The 20,337-nt window shown below is 36.9% G+C and overlaps 1 protein-coding gene across 1 annotated transcript; it reads left to right on the forward strand.

Annotated features, from left to right (window-relative positions):
• Positions 1 to 9,396: 9,396 nt before the first annotated feature.
• On the forward strand, positions 9,397 to 13,399 carry LOC127086040 (monocopper oxidase-like protein SKS1). Its single transcript, XM_051026724.1, has 9 exons — positions 9,397 to 9,673; positions 10,643 to 10,752; positions 10,844 to 11,114; positions 11,215 to 11,353; positions 11,722 to 12,088; positions 12,180 to 12,545; positions 12,637 to 12,715; positions 12,834 to 13,033; positions 13,119 to 13,399. The coding sequence occupies exons 1-9, from the start codon at positions 9,521 to 9,523 to the stop codon at positions 13,207 to 13,209; spliced, it is 1,776 nt and encodes a 591-aa protein (XP_050882681.1). The 5' UTR covers positions 9,397 to 9,520; the 3' UTR covers positions 13,210 to 13,399.
• Positions 13,400 to 20,337: the final 6,938 nt, after the last annotated feature.

Genomic DNA, 20,337 nt, shown 5'->3' on the forward strand with positions numbered 1-20,337 from the left:
CAAGTCTTCCGACTTTGAAGAGTCTTCTTGATTAATATAAAGGATCGTCGTACGTCTCAACGTTTTCGTCATTCTTTCATATTCATTTGTTCCTAATCGAACTCTCTGGGGATCCGTTACACAGCTTCTACATCACAACCTGCAAGTGAGTGAAAATATCTAACAGTACCTGCAAAACAGATCGTCAGATAAAACCGTGCCCCAGGCGTGTCAAGATTTCAACACTTGGGTCACTCAACCTTCCGAATAAGATTTCAAGCTTTCAATCTTATAAACATGCATTGGAAGGAAACCTGTATGTTTTAAAATGCAAGATTCTTTATCAAAAATATCCGGATGTTTTTGCAATCAAAGCGGTAATGAAAAACAAAAACAAAATTATTTGACTGAATGTGCATTTTATTGATTGGAAAAAGTGTGGCTCAAACTGAGCAATACAAAAGAAGCAATTCCTGAAAAGAGGTAATTGCGCACAAAAGGAGAAAATCTACCCTAATGGCAATGTGAAACCCGTGATCTCATCGAGTTCCAACTCGGTTACACCCCATATGTCCTCAGACTCTCCGTGCTTTCTGCCTTCTGAACAAGACGTTTCTGACTGATCCCTACCGGGTATTATCCGTGACGCTTTAACCAAAGCGCAAACGATCATGCTAGACGCAGTTGTTCGTTTCAATCCCTCTTTTGCCTGGATCGCCCTTTCGGGTTTTCAGTCCACCGGGATACCCCTTTTTGCCCAAGTCGCCTTTTCAGGTTTTCGACTTGCCGGGTGTACATTTTTCCCATTTTATCCCTAACTTTTGCCCGAACCTTTTTTCTGTTTTTGGTTCGCCGGGATGCCCATTTTTGCCTGGACTATTTTGTTCTTTTCGTCCAGCGGGTCTTTTTACACGAAGTATTTTTTAGCTGCGTCCGCATTCACAGGGGATGGGAAATCCTCGCCATCCATGGTCGTTAACAACAAGGCTCCACCAGAGAAAACCTTCTTGACCACGAATGGACCTTCATAATTCGGTGTCCATTTGCCCCTTCGATCGTTTTGAGGAGGAAGGATCCTTTTCAGCACCATATCACCTACGTGATATACCCGAGGTCGCACCTTCTTGTCAAAAGCACGCTTCACCCTTTGCTGATATAACTGCCCATGACAGATGACTGCTAGCCTCTTTTCTTTTATCAAGCTCTCCGAGTGAGAAAGGCGTTTGCCCCAGTAGACGTACGTACCGAAGTACGGTACCCAGGACACCAGCTTCGTACTCGGCTACCATCGTTGGTGTATTCCATCGTGCCCCGGGAAGCACTAACTCATTCACCTTATCCTCCCCATCAGACATCAGAACCCGTTCGGATTCAGGGTCAGGCCCCTCCTCCGGGATCGGTCACTCTCAATCTTTCGATTAGAGTACCTCGAGATGTCCTCATCAGGGAATTTCAAACTTCATTGGTTGATAACCCACCATGGGTTGCGGAGCGATGTAATCAGGCAATACACCCCTTGATTGCTTTCTGAGAGTATATTGATCAGTCAATATTCTTTTGCACTCTCACAACCCGTCCGGTCAATGCTAAATTCTCAAACCCATACTTGATCGGATCCATCTCGAGACCCACAAAGTGGTATGAATCAGCATATACTGTCTCAGTCGGCGAGCAGCCTATGCCAAAGTATATCAAGTTTTCTCGAACAGTGAATGTATTGTTTCACAGTCGGTAAACTTTTTGCTAAGGTAAATTGCATGCTCTTTTCGACAAGACGCGTCATGCTGACCCAATACACCTCATAGACCCCTCGAAGGCCGTCAAGTACAGATTAACAATTGCTCCTTTCACAGGAGGTATCAGAATCAGAGGTTCCTGCAACTTTTCTTTTATTTTTCAATGCCCCTTGGCAATCATTATTTCACCTGACCGTTTGATTTTTTTCCAACATCTTGAATATAGGTTCACCCGCGGCGGTTAGATGAGATGTGAACCATGACAGGTAGTTCAATCTTTCTAAGAAACCACGAACCTCTCTTTTTCTTCCTCGGTTCAGGCATTCTCCTTTTCCTTTTTTATTATTTTTTTTTTGGAATTGAAGCTTTGGTGTTCTTGATGAAATTGAGAGAATTGGAATGGTTTCAGATCCAATCTTGGGATGAATGAATTTCTGTTATGATTATTAGGTGATTAAGATTATATATGCTGCACTAATCACCAATTAATCATGCCATTAGCCAAATTGGAATTGTTAATGAAAATGGTAAATTCAAGTGAGGGTAAAAATGGAATTTCCAAGGCCAGCTCATTGCCACCTGTTTTGACAGCTCATACACCTTCCAAATGTCATGTGTGAGCTGTTGAAACTTGTCTCATGCTCATTGGTTGTGTAATTCTCAAATTCACCTTGTGTTTGCATTTTGTCCATTTTCACACTTCCATTTTTCAAGCCAAATCTCAAACCATGAAGCCTAGCCATGAAGTGATGATTCCAACACATTTCAAATGCCATTCATGAGGTGTAGCAAAAATCCCCACTCAAAAATTCCAATTATTTTGAAAGTTGGACAATTTTGCCCCTGGTCCAATTCAGCTGTCCAGTTGAAAAGTGACTTTTTGCCCTGGCCATTTTTGGAAAAATCCAATTATGCACCATGAAAGTACATGTCAAATGGAGTTTGTGCATATAAAGAACTTGCAATTTGGACAAACCATGTGGAAGTTATGGCCTCCTGATTATGGGTCATTTCTGAAATTCACTGAGCCATATCTTGACAACCATACATGGGATTTTCAAGTTCTTGGACTTTTTGGAAAGGTGAGAACAAGATCTACAACTTTCATGTTGAACAAATTTTCATTTGAAGCTTCCTTGGACACGTGGCTTTGAGGTCAAAAACTTTCCATTTTTGGAAACTTCAATTACAAGTCACTTTCTATTTTTGGCAGTTTTTGTCCTGACTTGATTTTCTTCATTTTTAAGCTTTGAGATGTCAAATAACACTTGTTCCAACATGAATGAAGTGCATCCAACTCATTTCCACCTCCAAATCCATCAGATCATGTACAGTTGACCACTGTTGACTTTTTAACTGACAGATGAATCAGTCAATGCATAGATCAATCTGAGCTCCAATCTCCAACTGAAGTGGCTCAAGGGTGAAACCCTAGCCTCAATTAGCTCAATATATTCAAAGAATGAACCCCATAACCATCATAAACCCCATCTCCTGATTATGCCCTGATTGGCCCAATGCAACTGATTAGGGTTGACCAGTGGTCAAAACCCTAATCTCAAGGAAACTTCTTCAATCTTCTGATGACATCCAACCATGATGATGATGATGTATCATTGCAATCAAGATGAAGATCAATCTCCCCTGAGAATCATGAAACCCTAATTCACTGCCCAATCCTCAGATGGTCAATGATCAGTCCAACGAACCCCTAGCTTGCACCTTGACTTCCTCATCTTCTGATCAAGACTTGGGAGAATAGCTTTGCACAATGTAACCACATGATATGCAATATGAAATACCTAATGACCTAAAATGATATGCAAATATGTTAATGCTAGTCCCAAGAGAGGAGAGCAAATTTTGAGGTGTTACAATATTCCATTCTTCAAAAGTAAATATTGTATATTGGAAAACTTGGTTTAAAGAGTAATGTTAAGATTCACTTTATCAAGTAAACAATACATTTGAATCTTAACATTGATCTTTAATTCCAATATTTTCAAGGTATAAGACAAATGAATGAATATATTGGACACATGTGCATCTGAGATTGTAAAAATGGTGACTTTCTTTTAAAACTTAACTCTGAAAAAATAAACTCTCATTGAGTTTGAGAATGCCACATTTCACTATGATTATTGGGAAAGCTCGTGGTGACAAGTATTTTAGCTTTTATATAATTATAGAAACTAAGGGACACACCCTTTTTTATATAGAAAAAATGGGAAAATGTTTGTGTTGAGATTCAAAGCATGTAAGTCTTAATATATCACCATGATTATTATTATGGACCGTAGTGAAAAGTTTTTTAATAAAAAAAATGCAGGCACATAAATATCATATATTACTTCGGTTGAATGAATAGTCGAGATAATAACATGTTATGATAAGTATATTTGGTAGTAGTGAAAATACCCTTTTGTCCATAATATAAGTTATTATTATTTTTTAAATACAAAAAATATCATTTTAATTTCTATTAAAAAATATATTTTCTCTCTCTCTCTCTCCACTCTTCTATTAATAATTACATTTATAAAGAGTATTGAAGTAAATATTCCTTTATTATATTTGTCATGTTCATTTTCCATAAAACATCGTATAAGATAAAAAAGTTGTATAGTATTTTAAAGGTATATATTGTACTTTTTGTTAAATACTTATCCTTTTGCGTATCAAGTGCACTCGGAGTTATATAGTCAAAACTTAAAATATAACAATAATTATTTATAATTAGAAAAGTTATTTTCCTTTAAAAATAAAAAAAAATATTTTGTTTATATCAACTATAAGTAAAATATTTTGTCCTAATAAAAAAATTAGGTTAAAAAAGACACACTCAATATCCAACTATGAATTGAAATGAACTTCGGAGTCATATAGATATTGAGTTAAATTAGTGTAATTTGCTAATCTAAGGTTTAATTCATGGCGGTAAAATTTATTTATATTTATGCATTTAATGTAAGGGGGTTGCTCTTACCGTCCTTAGTGGTGAAGATCCACCCTTAAGAAACCCGAAAATGCTCTTGGAATGCTACAAAACTTAACCTCCAGACGCTCCGAGACACACCAAAATATTATGTAAGTGAGTCATCCCCCATTTTATCAAAAAATAACACGGAAGTTAACCTCCGTATTGATGGAAGAATTTCTAGGTTAAATTCCAGACTAACCATTGGACACATTTTGAATTCATGATAGTGTGTTTATGTCCCCAATATGAGTGGATAATATAAAAGTTAAGTTCTGCATTATCCCTCAGGACAATAAATGTCCTTCCTAGACAATATTTTTGTTATAAATTTGACACAATTTTAATAAATATTATATAATTCTATCAAACTATATATTGATCAAAAAATACAATCAAAATACCATATACAATTCAATCAAATCATACACTTATGTAATTGAATCAAAATACCATATATTAAGTCAAACTTCAAACCTTACCTTGTTAAAAAAAATACAAACCAAAGTACAAATGATCAAAATACAAAGAAAAAGTCAACTACTGGGTATATCTGACCCCTAGTTCCTCCTTAGCCTCTTGTACTACAAGGCATGTCGCGTCTCGACTATCATGACCTCTATAGTGTCCCTCTTAGGAGTGTCTTCCTAAAAGTCTCATTTCTCTAGCTACTTGCCCAATAGCCACAATACGCTGACAGACCGACAACACATTAACAACATGGTCAATCCTAGCCTCATTATCCTATAATATTTCGTTATGAATTAGCCTACACGTCTCTCCTTATGCATCTGGTGTCATATAAGGGTATGACACTCTAAAAAACCATTGGATGTAGCCAAATATAGTACTCAATGGTTGAGGAGTTATCATACTATATACATCCTCTGGGACCAAATGTTCATGGTACTCCACAAATATCTCATCAACATCTCCATAGTGAAGTGAGAGAGGAATAACAACAAAGGATGCACTTGAACTGGCACATGAATTGCTCTTGTAGATCTGGATACATCAATCGTCCCCCATAAGCCAACCATAAAGAGTATAATGATATCTCATTGAAGAGGTGTGTCTCGCGGTGATCGTCGTACAATGTGAAGTTTATATAATCTGTCGCAATGCATTGAAGATAAACTTAGAACGACTCAACCGACCGATTCCCTCTGAGCGGGACGAAGAAGAAAACATGTGGCTAGGGATGGTAAAACGGGTCTGACTCGTTGAGCATGCACATTTTTCATGCACTTGGTTTAGAGGGTGGCCCAATGTTTTAGGCACACACCTTCAAATATACCTACGACACCCCGTTGTGTTTTTTTAGGGCTTTTACCGGCGTGATCATTAACATAAGTTTTTGTAATTTTTAAGTTAAAAATATGCAGTACTCGAAAGCCCTGCCCTGCCTTCATTTTTGTGTGGGGCGAGTCAAGGTTTTAGACCCACGCCCTAAACAATGCCAACCCACTCTATTTTCTTGCGGGATTGGGCATGCCTAAATGGGGTGAGCATGCCCATTTTCCACTCCTACACGTGGAAAAGCCTCAATGTAGTCATCCACATATGTCGAGCCAAAGAGACGTGGAAAATGCTAGAGGATCCATGCTTGAAAATGGTTCAAATGAAATATTAGTAACAACATAGTACAAGTGTTATGAAATATTACTAAAAGTAAATGCACAAATATATTACAGTAAATATGGTGTTTCTTGATGTTATTTGTCTAATATTCCATAAATAAGCTTCATCTAACTTAGAGTATAGTTAAACCAAACAAGAGGGCCCCGAGTTATGTTTATGAATCATCTCCAAGTCAATGAAGTATCTTGGGTAGACGACATCAACATAATATGCACTTTTTTCTATGAATATGGATGTTCCAACCATATACAGGAGGTATGACCTCACTACACATACTTTATGATGTGTTACTCATGATATTCACCATCAGCCTGAACTGTCGCATTAAGGTGGTATCTGTACAAACTCTCAAAAAATCCAAACCTAGCATGACATTCTCTGGTGTCATCTATCTCCTACTGGACATCCCCTAGTTCAGCTCCCAAATATTGCACCATCATGTATAGTGAGTTTGGAGTTGTTTAATAATTAACCCCTGATCGGATGATGCATGAGGGATGATACATAATCATGTGCGATGGACATCTCATCTATAGGAAGATAGAATGAAGAAGTATCAGAGTGTCACCTCTCAATGGAAGCAGACAATAAACCATGGTTAATAAAAATATACCTAGTCTACATTAATCTTGCAGCCTAGATAACCGCATGACATCCTAAAACTATGCTTCATTAGGTTGTGAAAGCTTCTTAATCTTCCTATCATGGTTGGTATATTTATATGACTCACGATGCTATAAAAAATACATCAACGTTTAAATGTTCAAATCTTATATCACACATGTTTAAAAGAATAAATACAAATTTATTTTACCTATCCATCCCACACGTGCCAGACAACATGGGTTGCATGCATACAAAGCAGTGAGGTGTCTAAGGGGCCTCATGGAAAAACATTAGGAACAACATTGACATGTTTGATTTCTAGGGCATTATTGGAAGCAACAGAGAACTCATGTCTTCGGGAAGACGATGCCTGAGACACATGAACTCTGGAGGACGATGCTTCAACATCAAATGAAGTGACATCAACAGTCGGACGGGAGGGTCTAACTCTTTCCCTCTGAACGAAAGCATGTTGGGCAACTCTACCATACCTCATATGTCTATATTGTTAGACATTTTACCTGTAATTACACTAGAAAAATTATATCATAATCAGAGAAGCCAAACCTAAGGGATATAATAGGAAAAATCAGAAAAACAAGGCAGAACAACAAAATTCGGAAGTTAACATCCATAATGCAGAACAATAAAACTCGGAAACTTCTGTATCCTCTTAAAACCAAAAAAACGCAGAAATAGAGCATGCCTAAATACTTTAACTTCAAACTTCAAAATTCTACATGCATGCCTCAGTAAACAACCTATTATGTATCATAATGTACCATAGACAATCTATTATGCTTTTAACTTCAGACTAATGCATCATAAAAAAAACTTATCGAATGTGAGAAGTCAATTATTTTTTATTGAATTGAGTGGATCAAAGATTGATTAATGTCATAGGCTTGAATGCAATGCATTAGAAATAATGAGAAAACTTGAAAATGATAAAAATGGAGTTTGCTCACGAGCAATATTTTGGATTCTGAGTAAACCTTGTGAAATGAAATGAAGAAGAAAAGATAATATATGATGTGTTTTATGAATCAAATGCATATAGAACTTAACCTCAGAATAATTCCATCTATGTTTTGGCTTGAGTGTGAAACTTAACTTTAGTTGTATTTTGATGTGTCCGGAGGTTAAATTACAAATTTTAAGGGCATTATCGCACCACTAAGAGTGGATAGAGTAATCTTATAATAAAAGACATTATTTGAATTGTTTTTTGAGAGCAATGTGATGTTTGTTAGAGTCGTCAAAATGAGCTAGTCCATATGGACTGACCCGCCAAACCCAAAAAATCATAGGGTTTGAACCTTAAAAATTAGAGCCCATATTTTCAGGGTTTTTTCAGCCCGACCCTAAAAAGCCTGCTATCCATTAGGGTAAATTCGTATGGGCAACCCGTTAGACCCGTACAACTATAAATTTTAAAAAAAATTATAATAATATTCATGTTGTCCCACTACAATAAATAACATATTGATTTTTCTCTCCTCACTAAATTTTATCTATATTCTAATAAATCTTTATCTTTTAAATATTATACATTAATATAATCAAATCAATATTCAATTATTTTGTCTTTAACATAATTTTCTCATATTCTATTAGTTTATCTTATTTTAAACATTTGATTATTATTACATACAATATTGTATTTCAAAATATATTATAGTATTTATAAAAAATAATATAATACTTAAAAATGTATTATACTTTAAATAATATAATTTTTATTATATTTATAATAAATATTATTGGGTTTTAAATTTAATTTTTATATAAAAATATTTTTAAAAAATCTATTTAAAGTCGGGTAGGCAAAAACCTGGACATAGCCAGATTCGAGTTATAATTTTTGAGGCCATATTACAATATATCTTTTTTGATCCAATCCTAAATAATCCGAGGTTCATCATGACCACTATAACAGTCATTTAAGATCGGATAATCCATTTTGACAACTATAATATTTGTTAATAGGAACAAAGATATAATGACTGTTATGATGACCAACATGCACATGTAGTGAACAATACATATTTGATGATGTAAGAGACTCGGAAAATCTTTTTCACCTAATATATTTTTGAGATGGATCTTGATTAAAACTATATTTTTGCAAAAAATATTTAAAATCAAGGATTGTTTTTCAATTGTGCAATTTTATTTTAACTATATAGACGAAATAATAATAATTACTAAAAATTCACATATATATTAAAAATATTAGAGGTCAAAAGCCATAGTAATAATAATAATAATGTCCAACCTAACCAAGATTGTACCATTTAAGTATTATACTATTTAAAAGTTATTATTAAAGTTAATTTGGTAAACTATACTAATATCTTTTCATATTGTATTTACTAATCCATGTGAATTTTTTTAATTTATTTGAAAAATAGAAAAAAAACTTTATAAAAAAACTTTCCTTCAATAAATTCCTCTTAAAGTTTTTTTCAATGTTTTGGAAATACAAATAGCCGTTTTCCCTTTTCTCTCTCTTCCTCTTCATTTGTTTCTGTAAATACCCACAGAAAATCCTTGGCATTACACTCTCACATTTTCAACAATGGGTCTCTTCAGATTCTCTCAATTTTCTCTCAAATTTTTCTTCCTTCACATTGCTCTGTTTTCCACCCTCTGTTTTTCTGGTGATCCAACTGTTTACGAAGAACTTCACGTCACTTACACCACTGTTTCTCCTCTGGGTGTTCCTCAACAGGTTCGTTCTTCGATTTTATGATTCTTTTTCGTTCTTTTTAGCTTAGTTTTTCATCTGGGTCGTTTTCATATTTTGTTTTCAATCATAAAAATGAGACCTTTTTTCCTCTGTTTTGGTACTTTTTCTCAAAAAGTGTTGTTTAATGGGTTGTGCTCACAGATACGTAAAAGGGTTGTTTTTGTTTGTTTTCCCGTAAAGGGTTTCTGAATTGCTTTCTTCTGTTTTGTTTTTATCGTTCAATTTTAACATGCAGTGATAATGGTGTATAGTGTTTTTTCTTCTAACTTTTGATTTTTTTATATGATTTGTTCATTCTCTGTGTTAATGTTTCATGAATATTGAGATTATATTTGAAACCAGTGTTTGGAAATTATTTGTTTTGAGGTTGAAAATAGGTCAAATATTCTTACTGTATATTCAATTTTTTTGGTTTTGTTTTACATGCAACAGTCCCTTTCAAATATATTTGAAAAATGTGTATATGAAAAACCTATCAATTTCTTAATTTTTCTGTTTCAAACTATATGATTTTGATTTTTAAGCTGATAGTGGACTTACCTTTGTGTGATTTCAATGGTGATCAGTGAGATTTTTCATTTCTTTTTGCCCTAATTTAATTTAATTTTACTCTTTTTGTATATGAATTTGACCTAATTTTTTGTTTAGCTAACATTTTCTATAATCTATGATTTAATAATAATAAAAACATTAAGGTTTTAAATAACGGTTGTGCGTAAAAGGTGACGCAATTTCTGTTGTTGATACACTCATTACAGTTGTCACAGTGTAAATTAACGATAATTTGTTCTTTAACATGAAAACAGTGAATAACAATATCAGTATCGGCATCTACCGAAACCGTTTCGCCGCGGCCATTTTCCTAGTCGCGGGCTGTATTTTAAAACCTTGATTATAAGTTTGAAAGGTTCCAAATTGTTGATTTAGCTAATAGTGAAAATTTGATTGCAGGTTATAGCTGTGAATGGGAAATTTCCAGGGCCTGTTATTAATGTTACAACCAATAACCATGTAGTTGTGAACGTTTTCAATCAGTTGAATGAAGAACTTCTCATCACATGGTTGGTTTCTTTCACTGTTACATTGCAATTTTGTTAATTTTTTTTATTATAGTTTCAATCTAACAAATTTGAGAAAAAATGGTTGTTTCAGGCCTGGTATTCAAATGCGGCGTAATTCATGGCAAGATGGAGTTCTTGGCACGAACTGTCCGATTCCTCCGAAATGGAACTGGACATATGAGTTTCAAGTCAAGGATCAAATAGGGAGTTTCTTTTACTTCCCTTCTACTAACTTCCAGAGAGCTTCCGGTGGTTTTGGTCCTTTTGTTATCAACAATAGGGTGGTTGTATCCATTCCTTTCGCGCAGCCGGACGGTGAAATTTTCATCATGATTGGCGATTGGTATACTCATAACCACACCGTTAGTATTCATCGTCCCTCGATCTTTCTTTTGTATAAAAAAATGTTGGTTTGAGATTTTGTGAATTTTACTATGATACACGCTTGTTTGATAAATGTAGGCTCTAAGAACAACGCTTGATGGTGGAAAAGACCTTGCAATACCAGATGGTGTTCTTATCAATGGGAAGGGACCTTATCAGTACAATGATACTCTCGTACCTAACAAATTACCGTTTGAAACAATTACTGTTGAACCAGGTATTTTCATCGGCATCGCCTTTTATTTTCCGCTTTCGAATTATTCATCTTCATTGATTCTCTTTTCACGTCATATACTTAATGTTAACCTACGAAACACTGATACAATATTGACGTTGACACTGATAATAATTTGACAAAGTTGTAGTGATTGAACGTGTAACCATATTTCCCAGTGTCGGGCGCAAACTCGTCGAACACAAAACTCACCTTCAATATGAAACGTTCCCTCTACTAGAAGTTAACTATATTGCATGGTTTTTGATGATTTTGGAGTCTAATATGATTAATGGAATCACATATATCATACCATTAAGTGTTACATTTCGAGTTTGAATTATGACTAAAACTACAAATATATTTTTCAGGCAAGACTTACCGAATCCGTGTCCATAACGTTGGAGTTTTGACTTCTTTGAACTTCCGAATTCAAAACCACAATCTATTGCTGGCGGAAACAGAAGGCTATTACACAATGCAGACAAATTTCACGAGCTTTGATATTCATGCCGGCCAGTCTTACTCTTTTCTTCTCTCCACCGACCAGAACGCAAGTACAGACTACTATATTGTCGCCAGTGCTAGGTTCGTGAATGAATCATTGTGGCAGAAGGTTACAGGTGTTGCAGTTTTACACTATACAAATTCCAAGGGTACAGTAACCGGTCCTTTACCTCCACCACCCGATGATTTTTATAACAAGGGCGCATCGATGAACCAAGCGAGAAGTATCAGGTTTGGTTTCTGTATTTTATTCTTGACGATTTCACGTCTCAGTCGATTAACATATAACATGTATGGTTTTTTCCATAATGATGTCGAGCAGGCAAAACACATCTGCTAGTGGAGCTCGTCCTAACCCTCAAGGATCCTATCGGTACGGCTCGATCAATATAACCGACACTTACCTATTAAACGTTACAGCACCAGTGAAGATCAACGGCACTACTCGGGCTGCCATTAACGGAATCTCATTCCTTAAACCCAACGTTCCATTTCTCCTCGCTGACAAGCATCAACTAAGAGGAATCTATAAGCTCGATTTTCCAAGCAAGCCGTTGAACAGAACACCAGTGCTTGACAGATCAATCATCAATGCTACGTATAAAGGATTCATCGAGATTGTATTTCAAAACAATGACACCACAGTTCAAAACTTTCATCTCGATGGCTACTCGTTTTTCGTCGCCGGGTAAGAATTATCATTGCCTTTCGCTCTCTCGTGTTACTAATTACAATATTGTTTAATTATCACAGTTTATAAACCAATTTCTTCGATTTAGGATGGACTATGGTGATTGGACAGAAAACTCTAGAAACTCTTATAATAAGTGGGACGCAATTTCTCGTAGCACAACTCAGGTAAGTTCCATTCGATCTTTTCTTTATCATTTTACAACCGTCTCGGAGAAACTTTGAACTGTGTTGTCGGCTTTATAAATCTTCGAAAACTCGGGAACTCATTATTCATCGTACATAGGTTTTTCCTGGAGGATGGACAGCAATTCTTGTGTCTCTGGACAATGTTGGATCATGGAATTTGAGATCAGAAAACCTAGACAGATGGTACCTCGGTCAAGAAACTTATCTGAGGATCATCAATCCCGAAGAATCGTCCGACAAAGATACCAGTGTACCAGACAATGTTCTATATTGCGGTCCTCTCAAACACTTACAAAAGTAACATCTCATTATCTCATACTTTTCGAATTATGTTTTTGGTTAACAAACGGGCACTTTATCCGCCCTTTATCCTTTTTCGTAGGGAACAAAAATCTTCAGGTTCTGCATTGGGACATTCCTTCATCTTCACATTGCTCATGGGAATTCTTAGTGTGATTTTCACAGCTAGCTAAGGCTTCAAGGTGTCGTTTTTACGATTCGAAACATTGATTTTTTAGGCCTATCAGGATTGTGATTAGTGATTTGAAAAAACATTTGGATTTGTTTTTATAGTTTATGTCATTCTACAAAATGTGATTAGGGGCTATACTTTGGTTTGGTTATTCATATTCTTAATAGTTTGTTACAGATTTGTGATTCAAATTTTAATGTTTCAAAAGAATATTGAATATGTTGTTATAAGAATTACAATGAATTTAAATACAATAATTAACTTAATAATGAAGAGATAGTTATTATATAGCACAAACTCAAGATCAGAGACCAACCAAGATGGGCATGCTAGAAGCTCGGCTACAGTAAACTTAGGGTTCTCCCCCACTACAAAAAAAAAAAGTTTAAACTATTTTTAAAGGAGATATATTTTCGGATGTACATTTTTTATACACATTTTAGTATTCTGTAGAGGGTCACCTCTATTTTACTCAAAAAAATGTGTTTGAAATTTTGTCCAAAAAATATATTTGCACTTTTGTAAAAGTTATGCCCACCTCATTATTGTGCCAATACTTCGATCTCATTCTCTTCCTTCTTGTTCCCTATCACCATGTCTATGATTATCCATCGCCCGGGGAATTTTTTATGAAAATAATCCACCTTTTCAAGAAAATTTCCAAAATACCCCTGGTTTCAAAAAAATTCTCAAACTACCCCACTTTTAGGAGGAGTCGCCAATTGAATTGGAGACTCCTCTTAAAAATTGAATGGAGGCGCCAATTGGATTGGCTAGGGCATGTGTCCTAACCAATCCAATTGGCGCCCCTGTGTAGGGTTTAAGAGGAGGTGACAATTCAATTGGAGACTCCTCGTAAAATGCAATTTTTTTTGGTAAATGGTATACGTGATAGATAAATTTGATATAGGACCACTTGATATTAATAAAATTTACCGTTTACACAAAGAAACCTAATGGTGATGATCGGGATCACCTAGCCGACCTCCGGTCCCACATCCTCTAGCTACCCTAACCCGTGGCCCTAACCCACGTTGGCGATTCTGTACCGGTGTTTGAGCATCTGAGGGGCCAGGAGCGTCACTACCAACTACAGGAGAAAGTCTGTTGAGGTAGTCAGACAAGTCGGCATAGTCTTCAGTATGCATCGATGGTGTACCGCCGTAGTTGAGCTCATGACCCATGCCAAACAAGTTGGGATGTGGTTGACTCATTGAAGGGCGACCAGGAAGGTTGAAGGGAGACATGGGTGTGAACGAAGCGTCGAGGAAAGGTTGGAAAGGTTGTTGGGGTGTTTGGTAGAGATAGGGTTGTTGGATGTTTTGGTTTTGTGAGGTTTGGGCTTCTTGGCTATGGTAGGAGGAGGGGCGGTTGGTGTTGAATGATCATTGGGTGTTCTGGCTTAGGCGACTTTGGTAGGGTGATGGGGTGGGTGCGAAGCGATGTTGAGTCTCAGGTTGATGGTCAATTTGTTAGTGGTGGTATGGGGTATGCTCTTGGTATTGGAGTTGGGTGTATGGAATATTTTGGTTGTATGTTTGTGTGTTGGTTGAACGAAACGTTTGACGGACAGGGGGTTGTGTGTATCCGGTCTGACACTATTGTTGGGGGTTTGATGTTGAGGAGTTAGGTGTGTAAGTCATCTAACGTGGGTCGTAGAAGTACATATCCTCGGCGATGAACTGAAAACCAACCGATCTGTACCAAAGCATATAAGTACGACTTGGTTTTTCTTCAGTTGGCATGACTGCGTTAGTTAACACATGGTCATGACAGTGCTTCCATTTGCGACACTCTGATCTTGCGAAGCTTTGTCATGGGTTGAAGTTCCATTGGTCGTTAACTTTGCGCAGATGCCATTCTCCTAGGCTAGCTAGGGGATCTGGGATATTTTGGGGCATACCGAACTACAGCTTCACACGATCACTGTTGTGCATCTCCACTGCTGTGAACCGTATTATCGGTGTGCATGCAGTCCATACAGTCGCGTCTTCAGCGTTTACCTCATGGTCATGATCCAAATTAAGGTATGGACGCCAAATGAACTGAAATGTGAAAGAAGATTGAATTATAGTCAAGGTAGAAGAAGTTAACAAAATATAACGAAATAATTAAGTTATTTTCCGTACGTCTGTCGGTCGAAGGTGATCCAACAGGTTGCGATATTGAGTAATAAAGTGTCTTGGACATCTGTTGTAACTCATACCACGTGCAAACCATCTACACCAAAAAGTCAAAAAATATTAGTTAGAGGTAATAATCTTTAAAGAAGTAAGTAAAGATATAACAATTTAAACAACTTACTTTTGTGCATATGGAAATGTGAAAGAGTTGTTATTGACGGGTGCTAGAGACAGTAGTCTTGACCAACCCCATGCTTGTAGCAAAACAGCACATCCAGAAAATGTAGATGTGTCTTTGTGTGAGTTTTTGCATAAGGAGCTATAGAGATAGGCTAGACAAGCAGATCCCCAACTGTAACTTCCTATTCTATCTACATGTCTAAGTAGAGGTAAATACATGATCTGCATGCTAGAACCACTACCTTCGGGAAATAAAAACGAGCCAATTAACAGCATAATGTAACACCTAGTTTTTATTATTCGAGCATCTTCGGTAGAATGCTCATCTAAGTATAAATTATTATAGTATGACTTAAGGCGTGAGAGTAGTATACCTTGACCTCTTGCGTTATCATCTAACAAATCAGTCTCCAAGAGATCCATGCAAATTGAATTTGCATAGTTGGTTTTACCATTAACAACCTTACCTTCAATGGGTAGTCCCAAAAGCATGTAGACGTCTTCTAACGTCACATTATACTCACCGGTTGGGAACCAAAATGTGTGTGTCTCTGGTTTCCATCTTTCGCATAAAGCTAGAATGAATTTGTTATCTATGGACCAAGACAAAATCTTGCTTATATGACCAAAACCGGCAAGTTCAACATAAGGTTGAATCATCGGGTCCATATGGACATATTCGTGGACCCGAGTTCAGAACCTTGATACATCCTATAAAAGAAAGAACAAAAAACTTGACTAAGTTGGTATGTTAAAATAAAAGGGTGTTGGTGAAGATGAAAAATAAAAAGTTAACAAAAGAAAAAACTTACATATGTTGCGATGTTTGCAACCGTTCCTCTATGTGATTCGCCCATTGTGTGGATAGACATTTTGTCGGGGGGTTGGTGTAGATGGAACTACAAGAAGTTGTTGCAGATAAAATTGTAGATGAAGTATTGTAGAAGAAGTAGTGAGAGTGATGGTGTGGAAGAAGTGTTGATGGAGTGGATATATTTATAGACAAATGGATGGGAGCATGAAAAATTGTGCTTGCATGGTGTCTCCACTTGAATTGGCGACCATGTACAACCTTTAAGAGGGGTCACCATTCAAATTGGCGCCTCCATAGGGACACGCATGCAAGACCTAGGTCTGATTGCTTGGTTTCGAGGCCTGAATGCATGCTTTGACAAGGTGTCTCCACTTGAATTGGTGCCCATGTGTAAGGAATGAGTGGGGGCGCCAATTTATTTGGAGTGTGTGTCTGCATGTCTGACACGTGGTTGTTCTCTCTCTTGCATGTTGAACATGTCACTTCTTAGTAGCTTGCATGATTGGCACATCATTTCGGAGTAGCTTGCATGTGCGACACGTCACTTCGGAGTGGCTTGCATGTGCGACACATCACTTTGAACTAGCTAGCATGTGAGACACTTCACTCATCTATTTAAGTGTCTTACTATCAACATCCAAGACACTTCACTCACATTCATCTACAGTAAGAAAATAGTTTTCATCTGCACAATGTCATCTTCATCATTATACAGTGTCAACGTTCACTGCAACGGTGAAACATACGAGTATGAGCTATATGGTTTTTGTTTTCGAAACACCGATACCATTAGACTCACGATCAAGAGAAATGCAACCTTCTTGCATTTGAAAAAAAGAATACAATCATGTATAGGATCAGATATTGTGTCAAAGATCACATATCAAAATCCAATATTTTTTGAGAATAGTCAATGCAAGTATTTCCCCCTTAAGGTACGAGACGATGAAGATGTTGAATACATGTTTGTTAGTCATGAACATTCAGGCTGCAACTGTATTGAGTTGTACATTACTCTTCAACCACGTATACCATCTCAACAGTCTCAACTAACCAGTCAAGATGAATTTGGTGAATTTGATCCACAATAGTCAGATGACGTCAACCCAGAAGCAGAAGCAGAAGTGGACGTCGTTGATGAAGAAGAAGAGGAGACTGAGATACATGTTGATAGATGCTGAACAACGACGATGAAGATGATGATCAACTACCACCAATACCTCCTAGTCATGTCTACAATCCGCCTCAACATATGACAAATATGGACCTGCACGACGATGAAACATCCAACAGTGTTTTCTATAATCCGTATCCGAGATCAGAAGGCGAATTATAGGTGGGAGACATGTTTCGTACCAAAGAAGAATGTGTTCTGGCTATCAAAAAATTCCACATGAACAACTCCTCTAACTTTACAGTGAAACACACTGATTCTAGAAGGTATGTTATCGAATGTCGTAACATGCTTTGTAAGTTTCGTTTGGCTGCGTATTACAAGAAGAAAAATGACTCTTGGGAGATCGCTTCAATAAACCCACCTCACAGTTGCATTGCAACTAACATTGAACAAGATCACCGTAAACTAAGCGCAACGTTGATATGTCAAGACATTCTGCCGTTGGTTAATAAAGACCCATCAGTGAATGTGAGTATAATTATATCCCATATTAGAACAACATATAATTATACTCCATCTTACAAGAAAGCCTGGATTGCGAGGACAAAGGCTGTTGAATAAGTTTTCGGCAACAGGGAGGATTCATACAAGGAATTACCACGGTTTTTATGGGCACTAAAAACATATGTCCCAAGAACTGTGGCAATTATGGAGACATTGCCAGCGATGATGCCAGACGGAACCTGTGCTACATAGAATCTTTCACCGTCTCTTTTGGGCATTTGACCCGTGCATCAAAGGTTTCGAATTCTGCAAACCTATTATTCAAATTGATGGCACTTGGTTATACGGAAAATACAAGGGTACTTTGCTCATGGCGGTTGTACAAGACGGCAACAACAATGTCTTTCCCATTGCCTTTGCTCTTGTTGAAGGTGTAACAACTGGTGGATGGGGTTTCTTTCTTCGACATCTCAGAACGCATGTGGCTCCACAAGCCAATCTCTGTTTGATTTCTGATAGACATGTTGCCATTGAGAGTGCCTACAACAACCATGACAACGGATGGTATGATCCTCCTTCTACCCATGTCTACTGTATCAGACACATTGCACAAAACTTCATGCGTGTTATAAAAGATAAGAATCTTCGCAAGAAGGTGGTGAATGTTGGGTATGCTCTAACTCAACCGTCATTTCAATATTATCGTGATGAAATTAGACTGTCTAATAAAGACGCAGGGAGATGGCTAAATAACATACCAGTAGAGCAGTGGACAAGGGCATTTGACAGAGGTTGTCGATGGAGCCACATGACAATAAACATTGTGAAATGCATGAACGGGGTATTCAAAGGAGTTCGAAATCTACCGATAACCGCATTGGTAAGATCAACCTATTATAGGTTGACTTCTACGTTCACAACCAGAGGTGAAAGATGGAGTGCGGTGTTAATGTCCGGGCAAGTATTCAGTGAGTGTTGCATGAAGGTCATGAAAGAGGAGAGCATCAAAGCTAGCACACACGCTGTAACAGTCTTTAACCGTCATAGGAAAAATTTCAGCGTCCAGGAAATAATGGACCACAACTAGGGGATACCAAATTTAGCCTACACTGTTAGACTAAACAGAAGTTGGTGCGATTGTGGAAAATTCTAGGCCTTCCACATACCTTGCTCCCATGTCATTGCAACATGCACTTATACTCGTCAAGATGCTTACAACCATTTATCTGATGTGTACAATGCCAACACCATCATGAATGTATATAATCAAAGCTTCTCAGTACTACCAATGGAGGATTACTGGCCTCCATATGAAGGTGATATTGTTTGGCACAATGACGAGATGCGTAGAAAGAAAAAAGGAAGACCAAACAACACACATATCAGAACAGAGATGGATTCCACAGATAAAATGATAAGATTATGTAGTATCTGTCGTCAACCAGGACACAACAAGAACAACCATCGCAATCGAGGAGCATCATCTAGGTCTTAAGCTTTTTGTAACATTGTATTTCTGTAACCTTCAATCATTATATATCATTAAGTTTTTGTTACAACGAGGTTCACAACAAACATCAGTACAAAATAAGCTATCTGAAAACAGAAATATTTCTAACTGATTACAACAATCAAATTGATGTCGTCTCGACCGAACATCATTTCCCTAGCATCCTTATCAGTCTTCATTCGCACCCAACCAAAGATACTGTCAAGTCTCTCAATACTTCTAATTTTCCCCTTCCGGTATTTTCCCATCTAACCAACGAACCAGCTCCCTCTTCAGTTGATCGAACGTAGTGATGTTCCAGAACAGCATCAGCATCTGAGGTTTGTCTCTCGCATAAATCACCTTTCCGTATCGGCGACGAACACCAAACATGATTGCCAAATGATTATATGAGATGTGGAACAATTACTCACACAACGCATCTATTTATAACACAAAAAATGCATTTTAGGAGGAGTCTCCAATTGAATTGGCGCCTCCTCTTAAACCCTACACAGGGGTGCCAATTGGATTGGCTAAGGCACCTGCCCTAGCCAATCCAATTGGCGCCTCCATTCAATTTTTAAGAGGAGTCTCCAATTCAATTGGCGACTCCTTCTAAAAGTGGGGTAGTTTGGAATTTTTTTTGAAACCAGGGGTATTTTGGGAGTTTTCTTGAAAAAGTGGGTTATTTTTGTAAAAAATCCTCGCTCGGGTATTGCATCTTTGCATTTCTTTAGCACTATTATCCCCGGTTTTATTTATAAAAAATTTACTTTTTACATTCATTGAATAATTAATGTATCTAGATTATATAATAATCAGATACATTGATTATTTAATGAATTTAATGAATCTGAAGAGTCAATTTTCTCTTACAAATATTATTCATCATCATTGTT

This window comes from Lathyrus oleraceus, chromosome 5 (genome assembly GCF_024323335.1).
Source record: "Lathyrus oleraceus cultivar Zhongwan6 chromosome 5, CAAS_Psat_ZW6_1.0, whole genome shotgun sequence".
Lineage (NCBI taxonomy): Eukaryota > Viridiplantae > Streptophyta > Magnoliopsida > Fabales > Fabaceae > Lathyrus > Lathyrus oleraceus.